Source organism: Kogia breviceps, chromosome 3 (assembly GCF_026419965.1).
Source record: "Kogia breviceps isolate mKogBre1 chromosome 3, mKogBre1 haplotype 1, whole genome shotgun sequence".
Lineage (NCBI taxonomy): Eukaryota > Metazoa > Chordata > Mammalia > Artiodactyla > Physeteridae > Kogia > Kogia breviceps.
In genome coordinates, this window is record NC_081312.1 from 28,888,512 (window position 1) to 28,901,779 (window position 13,268).

The following is a 13,268-nucleotide window of genomic DNA, read 5'->3' on the forward strand; positions in this document are numbered from 1 at the left end:
TCACTTTCATTCCTTATGGGTGTAAAAACAGCCAAATGAGGTAATAGTAGTTATTTTGTTATCTGGACTCTTATATTGCTCCATTTAGGCAAAAGTTATCTCCCTCTCGCCCTGGACTGCTCACCTTTTCCCACTATTTCATAAGCTATGGTTTCCATCCAGTGGTGAATTTTTCATCAGACTTAACTGCAGGACCCTTCCAAGGCCTTGTACTTGTTTTACATTCATGAATTCATATCCTTTCTATTAGAGAAACCTGCAAATTGTATAACTTCAAGCCCACAAAACCTTTGTTTGCCTCTGCTCCTAATAAGGCCACCCCCACGAGCTTCCCAGACAAGACTTTTTACCTAGTTTCAAATATTCTCCTGTCCTGCTGGTCATTAATCACGCAACTCCCTTTAGCTCTAATTACTTTTGTACTGGTTCTGTGGAATACTTCACAGTGTATTTTGTGCACAAGAGACTCAAACTAAAGACGGTAAATAATAATAGCTAACTCTTAATCCTTACAAGAACCTTATGAGAAAATTAAGGCCCAGAGAGGTGAATTGATTTGCCAAAGATCACACAGCTAGAAAGTGGAAATGCTAGGATTTATACCTTTGCAATCCAATTCCAGAGCCTGTGCTCTGAACCATTATGCTTTGTCTCTCACATGATGATGTCCTAGTTGAGAAGATTTGGGAAACAGACATCCATATACTGTTGGTGGTGGTTATATACACTGGCATGACCTTTTCAGAGCAACCTGGTTAAAAATATTTAAAAGATGCATTCTCTTTGACTCACAATTCCACTACTAGAAACTCTGCCTAAATAAACATTCATAAATGTGTGTAAATATTTGGCTATAACAATGTTTACCATATCGTTGTTTTAATAGAGGAAAAAGAAACTAGCAACATAAATTTGGTTTAGTCAATTTAATTGTGATGCAGTAATACAACAGAAGAGATGTAGCCATTAAAAATGATATAGCAGAAGAATATAATGAGGAAATTTTCATGACATTGAAAGCAGGTAGAGAACAGTTTGTAGAACTTAAATATATATATATATATATATATATATATATATATATATATATATATATATATATATAAACATTAAAAAAAAAAAAAAAAGACTAGTAGAAAGCTACCCTAAACTGTTGTCTCTTAGGCTTTGGGGTATCATGAGTAGTTTTTTTTAAAAAAACATTTATTTATTTATGTCTGTGTTGGGTCTTTGTTTCTCTGTGAGAGCTTTCTCTAGTTGCGGCAAGTGGGGGCTGCTCTTCATCGCGGTTCACAGGTCTCGCTATCGCAGCCTCTCTTGTTACTTAGCACAGGCTCCAGAGACGCAGGCTCAGTAGTTGTGGCTCACAGGCTTAGTTGCTCCGCAGCATGTGGGATCTTCCCGGACCAGGGCTCGAACCCGTGTCCCCTGCATTGGCAGGCAGATTCTCAACCACTGCGCCACCAGGGAAGCCCCCATGAGTAGTTCTAATTTTCTTCTTTGTGCAGAATTTCTATCACCAAAAAACACATGGCTTTTATAATTAAACAGGGTTGGTTTTTTTAAACTGTGGTAATATACAAAGATAAAATTTACCATTTTAAAATGCATAGTTACCTAAGTACATTCACATTGTTGTGCAACCTTTAACCCTATCTCCTTTTTCATCACCCAAACTGAAATTCTGTACCTATTAAACAACTCCTCATTCCTCCCTCTCCACCACAGCCCCTTGGACATCATTATTCCACTTTCTGGAGCTATTATTTGACTATCCTAAGTACCTTAGATAAGTGAAATCATACAGTATTTGTCCTTTTGCATCTGGCTTATTTCACTTTGCATAATGTCTTCCAGGTTCACCCATACATGTAGCATGTATCGGCATTTTATTCCTTTTTAAAGGTGCATAATATTCTATTGTATGTATATACCACATTTTGTTTATCCATTCATCCATCAATGGACATTTAGGTTGCTTCCACCTTTTGGCTGTTGTGAATATGCTATGAGCATGGGCATACAAACATCTGTATGAGCCTCTGCTTTCAATTCTTTGGGTATATACCCAGAAATGGAAGTGCTGGATCACATGGTAATTTTAATTTCTTGAGGAGCCTTAACCAGTGTTTTAATATTTAATTTTTAAATTCTTTCATTCATTTCATCGCAGAGAACATGTCCTTTCACTCTTTTGTGAGGGACCCAGGGTCTGAGCACAAATTGAGCTCGGGCACTAAAGTTAGTGCTTAGGTTGGTCAGCAAGAGATGGTGACCACCTGAATAGCACAGCCCCAGATCAACAAGACAGACAGAACTTTATGGCCAGAAATCTTCTTTACTGTCAGGACAAATTAGTTCTTTTCACAAGGGGAAGCCTGAAGACCAGTATTCTGTAGGCCTAGAATTTTATTATTAAAAATATAGGACTTGAAGAGTCCCCTTGTAAAAAAAAAAAAAAAAAAAAAAAATAGTGTTATTGGCTGACAACCTAGCCAAAGTTTGGGAAGCAGGGGAGATGGAACTGAACTGTGTGAAGGAAGGAGATTAAGCAGGGGCAGAGATGAAAGGGGAATGGGAAAGGTCCCAAAGACACTCGTTCTGCTTTACCGTTTGTTCTATCAACCTGGTGGTCTGAAGCATGCCAGAGCTGGGTGTTCGTGTGTTCCCTTGCTCTGTCTCTTTCTCAGCAGGACTTATGAACGAATGGGGCAGCGGGGGGGGGGGGGGGGGGGACACATTGAGCTGCATAGACCTAGAGATTTATTTTTCAAAGGATGACCAAGAAATCCAGTTTGCCACCAATCAGTAAATACAGTGCAACTTCCAAAGCTCAATTTACAAAGAAGGAAATTTAATAAATAGCTGAAGATACTCCTGATTGAACCCACAGGTTCTCTGAGTATACTCATGGAATTCTAAAGAGGTGGCTGCCTAGTAACCAATATAAGCAGATTTGGAACCTAAAACACTTAAGGAAGGTTTAAGATGGAAGAAGCTTGCTTCCCTTTGAAGACTGTGTGTGGGAAGCCACTTTGAAGGTAATTTCAAAACACTGCTGCTTCATCAGTATGTGAAAGGAGCTTATTAGCATCAGATGAATGATGAGAGGCAGACAGAAGTAGTTGAAAATATTTTGGATTAAGTGTCAAAGTGTTAGTGTGTTGCTTCAGGTACTAAGCAGTACTGTGACCTTAGGCACATGTCTGCTCTCCGGACCTTAGTTTTGAAACCTAATATAAAAGAGTTGTAACAGATTATCTTTATGGCAGCACTTCCAGAGTAATGTCATGAGACAGCAGTATATCCGTATGAGTGCATGGCAAAGAATGGGAATTAGAAAGTAGAGGGGAGGGAATTCCCTGGCAGTCCAGTGGTTAGGACTTTCACTGCTGTGGCCCAGGTTCAATCCCTGGTATGGGAACTAAAATCCCCCAAGCCACTGGGCATGCCAAAAGAAAAAAAGAAAGAAAGAAAAAAGAAAGTAGAGGGGGAAAAAAATGAAGGGAACTTTCTCTTAAGAAAGAGGCAGCAGGGACCTCCCTGGTGGCGCAGTGGTTAAGAATCCACCTGCCAATGCAGGGCACACGGGTTCGAGCCCTGGTCTGGGAGGATCCCACATGCCAAAGAGCAACTAAGCCCGCGTGCCACAACTACTGAGCCTGTGCTCTAGAGCCTGTGCACCACTACTGAAGTCCACGTGCCACAACTACTGAAGACTGTGCACCTAGAGCTCGTGCTCTGCAACAAGAGAAACCACCGCAATGAGAAGCCCGTGCACTGTAACGAAGAGTAGTCCCCGCTCGCCACAACTAGAGAAAGCCTGTGGGCAGCAACGAAGACCCAATGCAGCTAAAAATAAATAAATACATAGATAGATAGATAACCAACAAGGACCTAATGTATAGCACAGGGAACTCTGCTCAATATTCTTTAACAACCTAAATGGGAAAACAATTTGAAAAAGAATAGATATATGTATACGTATAACTGAATCACTTTGCTGTACACCTGAAACTAACACAACATTGTTAATCAACTATACTCCAATAAAATAAAAATAAAACACAGCCAAAAAATAAATTAATTAATTAATTTAAAAAATACTGAACTTAAAAAAAAAAATGAAAGAGGCAGCAGAGGATATTTGAAATAAGCCAGGTTAAGAGGCTGTGTTCCCTGATCCCACTCTCCCCACTAACCAAACTTCCTTCACAAATCCGACAGATACGTTTTGGAGCTATGGCTTCTCTAAATTTAATATGTATAAAAACCTCTGAGAGCTTGTTAAAATGAAGATCTCCAGGCTTCACTTGCAGCCTACTGAATCAATATTCTAGAGTGTGGGACACAGGAATTCTGCATTTTAACAAACTCCCAGGTGATCTTTTTTTTTTTTTTTTTTGCGGTACGCGGGCCTCTCACTGCTGTGGCCTTTCCTGTTGCGGAGCACAGGCTCCGGACGCGCAGGCTCAGCGGCCATGGCTCACGGGCCCAGCTGTTCCGCGGCATGTGGGATCTTCCCGGACCGGGGCAAGAACCCGTGTCCCCTGCATCGGCAGGCGGATTCTCAACCACTGCGCCACCAGGGAAGCCCCCCTCCCAGGTGATCTTGATGCAGAAGGTCCTTTAACTGTATCTAACAAGCACTGTCACAGAAGCTGACTGTACCTGCTTGGGCCCTTCCTCAGAACTTCAGAATCTGTGGGTGTAGATCAGAGTGTATTACTTGTCTAAAACTCTCAGAAGATGGGACTTCCCTGGTGGTCCAATGGATAAGACTCCACACTCCCAATGCAGGGGGCCCAGGTTCCATCCCTGGTCAGGGAACTAGATCCCACCTGCCGCAACTAAGAAGTCCACGTGCCGCAACTAAAATCCCGAGTGCTGCAACTAAGAAGATCCCACATGCTGTGATGAAGACCCCGCATGACACAACTAAGACCCGGCACAGCCAAAGTAAATTAAATAAATAAATATTTTTTTAAAAAACCTCTCAGAAGATACTGTGCCAAGGTATACAGCCTTTTCTTCTGTGGCAGTTTCCACTGCTTTAGTAACAGAAGGAAAACAAGATATTTCTCCTTTCAGTATGCATTATTTGGCCCACTTCAACTATTTCTGCAGAATAAAGGCAACAGAGCAGGGGGTGAGGGTAGGGGACTGGGAAGATAAACAGAAAAGTGGATCTAAATTTGGAACCTCTGAGATAGCATCCATTTTGAGTCTGGATTTTTATATCAGGTTTTAACTGGACACATGTGGCATAAACCTTCCAGCCCCACTCCTGCCTGTCTAGCCAAGTTCCTAGAAGTGCAAGAGATAATCTGGTGGTTGCTATTTACCAGATTACAGGGCCTGATCTGCAGTTATGCCAGGTTTGAATAACTGTAGGATGCAATTTATTCAATTTCTCATGCTGTCAGTGCACAAAAGCACCTGGAACCTGCTACTCTGCTTTTGGTTCTTAAGGGCTGTTTGTTGGGAGGGGACCCTGCCTCAATGTTAGTCCAAGTAACATTTAAGTTTGGATAATATGGAGCTTCCAAACTCTTTGTAGGTCTTTTCTTCCCTCTCTTAATTGCCTAGGGCCCCAGTATTCCTAAACTTTTCCCTAAGTGTCCAGTGCATCTACCTATGGGGCCCCAGAGACTTGCCTTCTAAGGACAATACTCCAGGCTCTAAATCAATAACAATTCCTCACAGTTATGTAATACTTTGCAGCTTGCAGAGAACTTTCATACATGTTCCCTAATTTTGAGCTTCATATCAACACTAAATTAGAACAGGTATCAGACTCTATTTTCAGACTGGCAAACTAAGGCAAATCAGGGATATTAAATCATTTAAACATGGCTGGGAAGTGCAAAACCTGGCCTGACACTTGTCTTCTGACTCTAAGTCCGTCCAGGACAGACCTCTTTTGACCAGACCTTAGAACATTTTGTCCTGTCCCAATTCCTTTACAAAAACATATCTATCATGTGTTTCATCCTTTTTCAACAAGCCATTATCTTAGATGATGATAACTATTCCTTGAGAATGTATAATAACTGATAATGATAACATGGTATTCTTTCTGTGATGATAGCATTGTAACCAAAGATTCTGTATGTCACAGGCTAAAGGGCATATATCTGGGGACATCCCAAATCATTCCATATACATAGTCATCTTAGGGTGAAACCCGTCCTCATTCTGCTTTTCCAGTGTTTAGGCTCAAAACGCCCTGACTTAGGAGCAAGATGCTGACACACTGATATTTTAAGAATAAGATGTTCTATTAGGCAATACACAAGGCAGGAGGACACTAATATTGTGTTCATCTCGCAGTTCATTTTCAACCAGTGAGAGTAGACACTGTTAAAAGAAAAACAGCACCTTGTGACCACCCTCTAGCCTTGCCCTAATTTTTTTAGTCTGACTTTTAAAATACTCAGTGCCCGGGGGCCATGTTGTCTTCGTGATCGTGAAGAGACGGAACAACTAAGTTTAACCTTATGTGCAAAAATTCCTGGAGGGACATCACATTAATCATGTGACTTAATGTGAGTTAGGTCATTAATTCTGGCCTAGTGACATCTAGGTAAAAGCTGACCCTTAACAAAAAGACACACCAAGAGGACAGATTTAATACACAGAAGACAATGGAGTAAATCAAGCCCTAAAAAGAGATGGTACTGTTCTGGGTGTTGTGAAAGAGAGAGAGAAGAGTCAGATCCAGGCTTAAGGGGTACCCTGTGCACAGGGCAGGAAAGGCAGGAGTTGGTACTAAGCACAACAAAATAATGGTCTCACCTTCATGCCTGGGCCAGAGGTGGGGGGGCAGTGTCACCTGTCCCTGGGAATGGCAAGGCCAGCAAAATGAGTGGTAGGGAGCCAAAGCCAGTGTGGCACAGAAGTTAAGGCTCTGGGGTGGAATCTGACAGCTGACTTTGAAGCCTGACTCTGCTACTTATGGCCTATGTGATCTGAAGTAATTTACCTACCTCTCTGAGCCTCAGCTTCTTCCCACAGGCAATAAAGACCATAATATCATCCCAGTGTAAAGCCCTTAGCAAAGTACTCATAATTGTCAATTATCATTATTAGGCCAAGGAAGTGTTTCAGAAGGAAAAATTTTTTTAAAGCACTAACTCCAGGCATTTGTTCTCTACAGTGTTTTCCATGCTAGCTAAAACCTAGAAACAACTTGCCTGATAATTAAGAGCTAAGGTGACATACCTTATTTGATAAAATATTCTGTAGCTGTAAAACATTTTAACAATGAAGACTATGTAACAATATGGAAAAGTACTGGGTGACTCTGAAGGACAACAGACAGTTAAGGAGCCAAATATTTAACTATGTGAGGTGTCACAGGGTTAAAAGTTAGAATAACTGGAATGGACTAGGAGTGATCTGTAAATCTGTGTATGACACGGAGGCCTGGATAGGTCAAGAAAGAGTTACAGAATAGGCAGGAATTGAGCTGGGCCTGGAAGAATGGACAGGATTTGTGTCAAGTATGGAAGAAAGGCTTCAGATGGCACAGAAGGAAGATCTACTTGTGGAGGGAAGAACACCCGGAGAAGAGCTAGGAGAGTCGAGAGGAGAGGTTACATGTCAGGACAAGGTCATAAACTGGGGTCCTACTCAGGGAGAACCCTGAATGCCAGGCTGAGTTGTCTGAACTTTACACTGTAAGTTCTTTGAACAGGGAGAAAGCAACTTTTGGGGAAAAACTGGAAACCTGGGATACTGCTGAAAAGCAGTAATCCCTCATAAGGAGATGAGGGTCTGAGCTTTGGGACAAATGTGAAAACTGGAAGCAAAGGTCTGAACAAAGACCATTTCAAATGTTGCAGCATTTCTTTCTTTTGTCTTTCTAACTCCCATGGCTTCCCCCCTCCCCTACCTGTTCTCCAAGTTCTTTTCTTACTGACTGCTATGGGCTGCCAATTTCTACTGACCTAGAGCTCTCACCAGTTCTTCCCATCCCCTTAACAGGTGCCTGGTCATACCTCCAGGTCCTCCTCTGGACCAGGCAGTGTGGAACAAAGCATTTGCTGGGAAACAATGACTAAGACCGAGAAGGGAAAGACCTTTCTCTCCCAGCATTTCCGTCAGTCACTCCCCCCACGGCTGGGATGGGGCATGATTTTCTCCTACTTAAAACCAAGAAACAAGGAGGAGTGCGCCTCCATTTCCAGTGTGCCTCCAGTCTTCCACTCCAGCCCGCAGCACTGTGCAAACCTCAAGAACCAATATTTGAAACAGGCAGCTGCAAACCTCACCTTTTCTCAGGAGGTGGTGCAGCAGCGAGGGCTGGCCAGCATTCCTTACTGCCAAAACAGCTTTGACCATCTCTATGATGCAGATGGCATCATCCAGCCTCCCCAAGTCAGGAAGCCCCGACCTGAGAAGCCCGTCAGCTTCAAGTTCTTGGATTTTTCAGGTCCCTCAACAAGGGTCACCTCCCGGGCTATGAAGGCGGAAAGCTCTGCCAATCTTAAGAAGCTGAAGAAATCAAAGCCAGCAAGCGCAGTCCAGGAAGCATCTGGTCTCAATCTGCATCCAAGCAGCGAGCTAGACATGCTGGATCTGTCACTTTCTCCAGATGTGAACCTGGAGGAGAGGGAAACCTGGCTTCTCCCTCCTGAGAAGGAGGCCAGAGCATGGCAGGCTGTCGTGCTGGAAAAGCTTAACAAGCGCACTGCCCGATGGATCCAGAACAAGCATCCTCTGAGGGCTGGGGTGTCCCCCAGTAAGTGGCAGAGCTTCTTGCACCAGCAATACGACTGGAGCCACATCCGGGATGAGCTCACTTCCTCCAGCGACCTGGAGCTCTTGAAACAGCTGGAGGAAGAAGAGACAGCAGAATTTGAGGACCGAAGTGTCGTTTTGCCTACCCAGGAAGAAAAGAAGCCAGAGCTGCTGCTTCCTGTCTATTATAGGTAGACTGGCTGGGGCCTCGGGCGCGCCTTTGAGAATCCCTGGCTCCCCTTCAAGGACTCCTGGGTGGCCTCACACTCCTTATTTCAGAACACACTGTCACATTAACCTTTGTGTTTTCCACCACCAACCTGCTAAGATTTCCACAAAGTAAGGTTCTGCAACCTCAGCACTACTGACGTGCTGGGCTGGATAATTCTTTGTTGTGGGGCTGGTCCTGTGCACTGTAGGATGTTTAGCAGCAGCCTACTGCATGCCAGTAGCACTCTCCAGGTGTGACAACCAAAGATGTCTCCAGACATTGACACATGTCCCTTTGAGGGACAAAGCTGCTCCCAGCTGAGAACGACTGCCTTTAAAGGAATGGCTTCTCAGCCTTTCCCAGCAGACTGAGCCATTCTGCTGTTCCAGGTACTATCTAGGTGCTCCTAGAAACAAATCCATGGTGGGAGTGAGGAAGGCAGAGACCTCGTGAGGTTCGGTCCTGCCTCAGTATGAATAAGGAGCCAGTGTGTCAACTGACTCGAAAACTGACTGGCAGCAGGATGGAGAACTAAACAAGCTTAGAGAAGAGGATTACTGCACGTTTCTCACGTTGCTTCCTTTTCATTTATAACTGGAAGGAAGACTGGAGCTATAACATCCCTGATTCCTAAAAGTGAACTAAAGATAAGTGGAAACATTTATTTATTCATTTATTGGACAAATATAAATTGCATTGCCACCACTTTCCAGGCACTCTGCAAAGTGCTGGGAATACAATGTAAATGAAACCGACATGGACCTATCCTTTAAAGAGCTTCCAGTCTGTCCACTAAATAACCACACACATAAATAGGTAAAGTGAGGTAATGTAGGAGGTGGGTTCCCTTCCCCAAGTCCATGCACCCTCTAAGGGCACCAGTTTTAAAGCTACCTGTCCCCCCTTTTCTCCCCATGTCACTCATTCCAAGACTGCCCAATTACTTGCCGCAAGTGCAGACAGTTGAAAGCATGCCTGGCATCAATAAGACTGCTGAGGACATCGATGGAAAGGGGAGCATCTACCAGCCCCCAAGGCAGAGCCACCTCCGACAGGTGAATCCCCGAGCTGGAAAGTTTGCTTACTCCACAGACAACACCTTTGAACAGGAGATTTACTTTGGTAATGGAGCTGGGGCCCTGTAGTGGGGGCCGAGGGGGACATGGAGCAGGGAGGTGGAAGGTAGCTGGGGGATAAAACAGTCATGGGTGTGGATGAGAGGCCCTGGATGAACCAAGTGTTCATGTTAACACCTCCTAGTTACTAGCACAGGAGATTTTGGGGGGGTTTGTGGGGTGGGGGCCGGGGACAAGGGGTAGGTATCTGATAGGAAGGAAATTCTTCTTCCTCTTTCCCCTCTCTCTATCCCTTTATGTTTACTAAAGAGGTAGTGGGGGTAGGATTGCAAAGTAAGCAAGATTCAGCTTTGGGAACAACTTACCTCTTCTCTGTTCTCCCTTCTCTCACTGAGATAATTCCCCCAATGAGGTGCTATGTTGGAAAAAACAATCACCGGCTCTGGAGATCTGAGCTTAAATCCTGGCTTAGCCCCTTCCTACTAACCTTCAGCAAATTATATAAGCTGTCTGAGCCTTACATACCTTATTTGTAAAACAATATTAACAAAAATGCACTTTAAGTAGACAAGAAATACAGTGCTTCTTGCCCAATACCCATGAGTGTCCACTACCTTCCCCTTCCATCCTGCTATCCTTTAGATGCCTGGGCTTCCAGGATACACAATCTAGAACTGCATGTTCCAACAAGCTGTTTATTCTTCCCTAACCCCATCTTGTTCCGAAACCGCTTTCAACTGAAAGTCTTCTTAAAATGTTTAACAAAATTATTCAGACAAAGGTATTTATGACCGATAAGAGATGAATTAGGTAACCCTTCATTAGTATCTAGCTTTTTATAGGGGACAATGCCTGTAAGTTAGGTTCTGACTTGGCTTCCAGGCTTTTATGAGGCCACCAGGTCATACTTCCAAGCAACAGTCACCTTCAAGGGATGCCCCCAGAGCATGGTAGTCATGAGTCCTACAGGCTTAGAGTAGGGCAAAAGGAAATTGGGTCTGATCCTGGTGACCAAAAACCCAGGAAGAGAGGAAGGAGGCGGGTTCTAGGGGCTCATTATTTACCTGTTCACAGATAAAGTCCAGATCATCCACCAGACTGGTGCAAAGAGAGACCAAATTTTCCTGGAAAACCTCAATCGATACAACAAGCAGCTATCTAAGGTCTTCCCTGAAACCCCAGAAAGGTGGACTTCCCAGCCAGCTCCTGAACCATGTAAGTAGGAAGCTGATAATGGGGGTAAAGGTGGAAGTGGGGTTAGTTCTTTAAGGCCCCTGTTTCATAGGCTGGGACACCACCAGCATCTAGGGGACTCCCTTCCTACTAACTAAAAATCATCTCATAAAATTATAAAATACTAATTGTAACAGGAAAAGCCTTTGTGGCCCATACAGCTGAAATGAGACAGAACTTAGTTGTAACCAAGTAGTTTAGGGCCAGTAATTACTAATAAGACAGATCCCACCTTAGTGCTTCCAAAGGAAGTACATCACGCTGCCCTTTTTCCTTGGGCTGGCTCTACCCTCCCACTCCATTCTCAGGCCCATACCTGCTTCAGGCTCTAAAATCAACCTGTGTTTCAAATTTCTGTTTCATGAGTACATCATCCTTCATTCTGTAAGTTAGGAAAGGTAGAGGGAAAGGAGTTAACCAAGAAATAAACTTATGAAACAAAAAGTGCCCATCCTCCAGAGACTATGTCTCCATTCCCCATGACTCTTTTTTTTTTTTTGCAATGTCACCGTTCAGATGGGCCCCCTGGTGTGCAGAAACTAGCAGCAGTAGTGAACCATTCTTTTTCCCACCAGCCCCAAACCTCTGTCTCTAGTGCTGCCTGGCTCTAGAGGCAATAGCCACTAGAGCAGAGGAGGTGCTAAGGACGGCAGGTGAGGGCAGCTTCCACCAAACTCACACAGCCTCCTCCTTTGTTGAGGGCTACCATTATAAAGCAGTGAGGAAAGCATGTAGCAAAGCCTTGGGTTGGGTCTTGGCAAGTCACCTTCCAGGGCTTCAGCTGCCTCATTGTAACTGAGACACTAATCATTCCTACAGCAAGGCACTTGTAAACACTTAGCAGCTTATAGCACCATTCCTCCTCCCAAATTAAAAACATTAAAAAGAAAACTTAATAAATTAGGAATTAATGGCCAATTACATTCTACTTTAAATGGCAATATATCAAATATTGAATTTTATGAGCAAATGTTGTTACATATAAACATATTTATATTCCTAAAGATTTATTAAACTTATAAAAAGGCTTATATGTATCTCAACTTTTCTTCCCCAAATTTCTCTGCCCCATCATCATGGCTTTATCATGTTTGTAGTCAGGACTTGTCGTAACTCCCTATGGGACTTGTACTCAGTTTCCTACATAATCACAGGAAAGTTGGCTCTTGACAGTTTTGTTTTGCCTTAGTGCTAGCAAGGAATAGGAATGTGATGCTGGCTGGGAGCACACGCTTAGGGCAGTGGGCAGAATACCTCATACTGCTGCCCCACACAGCTTGCAGGCCTTTGAAAGGAGCCATACGCTGGACAGCTTTGCCCATACCGGCCAAGGATCTGCTGCTGGAGGTCGGTGAGGAGGACATGCCCATGAAGACCAGGAGACTGAAGAAGCAGGCAGAGTCACTGACGGAGAATGTGACTTGGGAACTAGTGGTCCTGCGGAGGATGCTGCAGGAATGGAAGATGGCCTGGGCTCTAAGTGAGTGAAGAGGGTGGGGCGGGTGGGGGTCCTGACATATCAGCATGTTATTTGTGAAGGAGGAGGTTCTCACCTTGGACTAGTGTTTCTCAATCTTTGAAAATCCATCCCTCTCTTGTGAAACATAAAAATCTGGTTGCCTCATCAAGGTTAGACTAGATAAGAGCTTTTCACACAACGACAGTTTCATTTATCTAGATACTTTTTGCATGGGCAGGTTTTACATCAGGAATTCGTGGAAACTCACTATGCTGAGAACTCTTCACAGGCAGAGACCCTATCTTACTGACCTCTGAAACTTTACACTCAATAAATGATGCATGAAAGAAAGGGTGAAATGTGCTGCCCAAGCAATGGAAATGCAGTGCTCAAAAGAAACTTCAGTTGGCTGTGGTATATACAACCCTTTTCCAAAATTCATTGTAAATTTGGGATTATCATATATTTACTTGGCCTTCAGCGATATGGGAATAGAAGGCTGAGTGCCTGGGACAGAGGAAGGGCCCAGTAAGGAGTGCTGAAA

General features: G+C 43.7%; 2 protein-coding genes across 10 annotated transcripts in view; one reads left to right on the plus strand and one right to left on the minus strand.

Moving 5' to 3' along the window:
* The window catches only part of LOC131751918 (acyl-coenzyme A thioesterase 1-like), a 53,364-nt gene that overhangs the window by 24,368 nt on the left and 15,728 nt on the right, over positions 1 to 13,268 (minus strand). For 3 of the 5 annotated variants that reach the window (XM_067028180.1, XM_067028176.1, XM_067028177.1), the window contains 2 exons: positions 9,905 to 11,647; positions 8,277 to 8,838 (listed from right to left, as the gene is read on the minus strand). The exons of 1 other annotated variant lie outside the window; for it this stretch is intronic. The gene's annotated coding sequence lies outside the window, so the exon portion shown is untranslated. Of the gene's footprint in view, positions 1 to 8,276; positions 9,344 to 9,904; positions 11,648 to 13,268 lie in introns of those variants that run through there. One more of the 5 variants, XM_067028179.1, reaches the window with a different exon arrangement.
* The window catches only part of HEATR4 (HEAT repeat containing 4), a 46,314-nt gene that overhangs the window by 2,143 nt on the left and 30,903 nt on the right, over positions 1 to 13,268 (plus strand). For 4 of the 5 annotated variants that reach the window (XR_010839497.1, XM_067028174.1, XM_067028173.1 and 1 more), the window contains 4 exons: positions 7,990 to 8,936; positions 9,888 to 10,078; positions 11,107 to 11,247; positions 12,542 to 12,745. Coding sequence is in view for 4 of the 5 variants with exons in the window: in XM_067028174.1 (XP_066884275.1) it covers positions 8,059 to 8,936; positions 9,888 to 10,078; positions 11,107 to 11,247; positions 12,542 to 12,745 (1,414 nt within the window). In the remaining variant the exon portion in view is untranslated. Of the gene's footprint in view, positions 1 to 7,989; positions 8,937 to 9,887; positions 10,079 to 11,106; positions 11,248 to 12,541; positions 12,746 to 13,268 lie in introns of those variants that run through there. The other variant, XM_059055944.2, reaches the window with a different exon arrangement.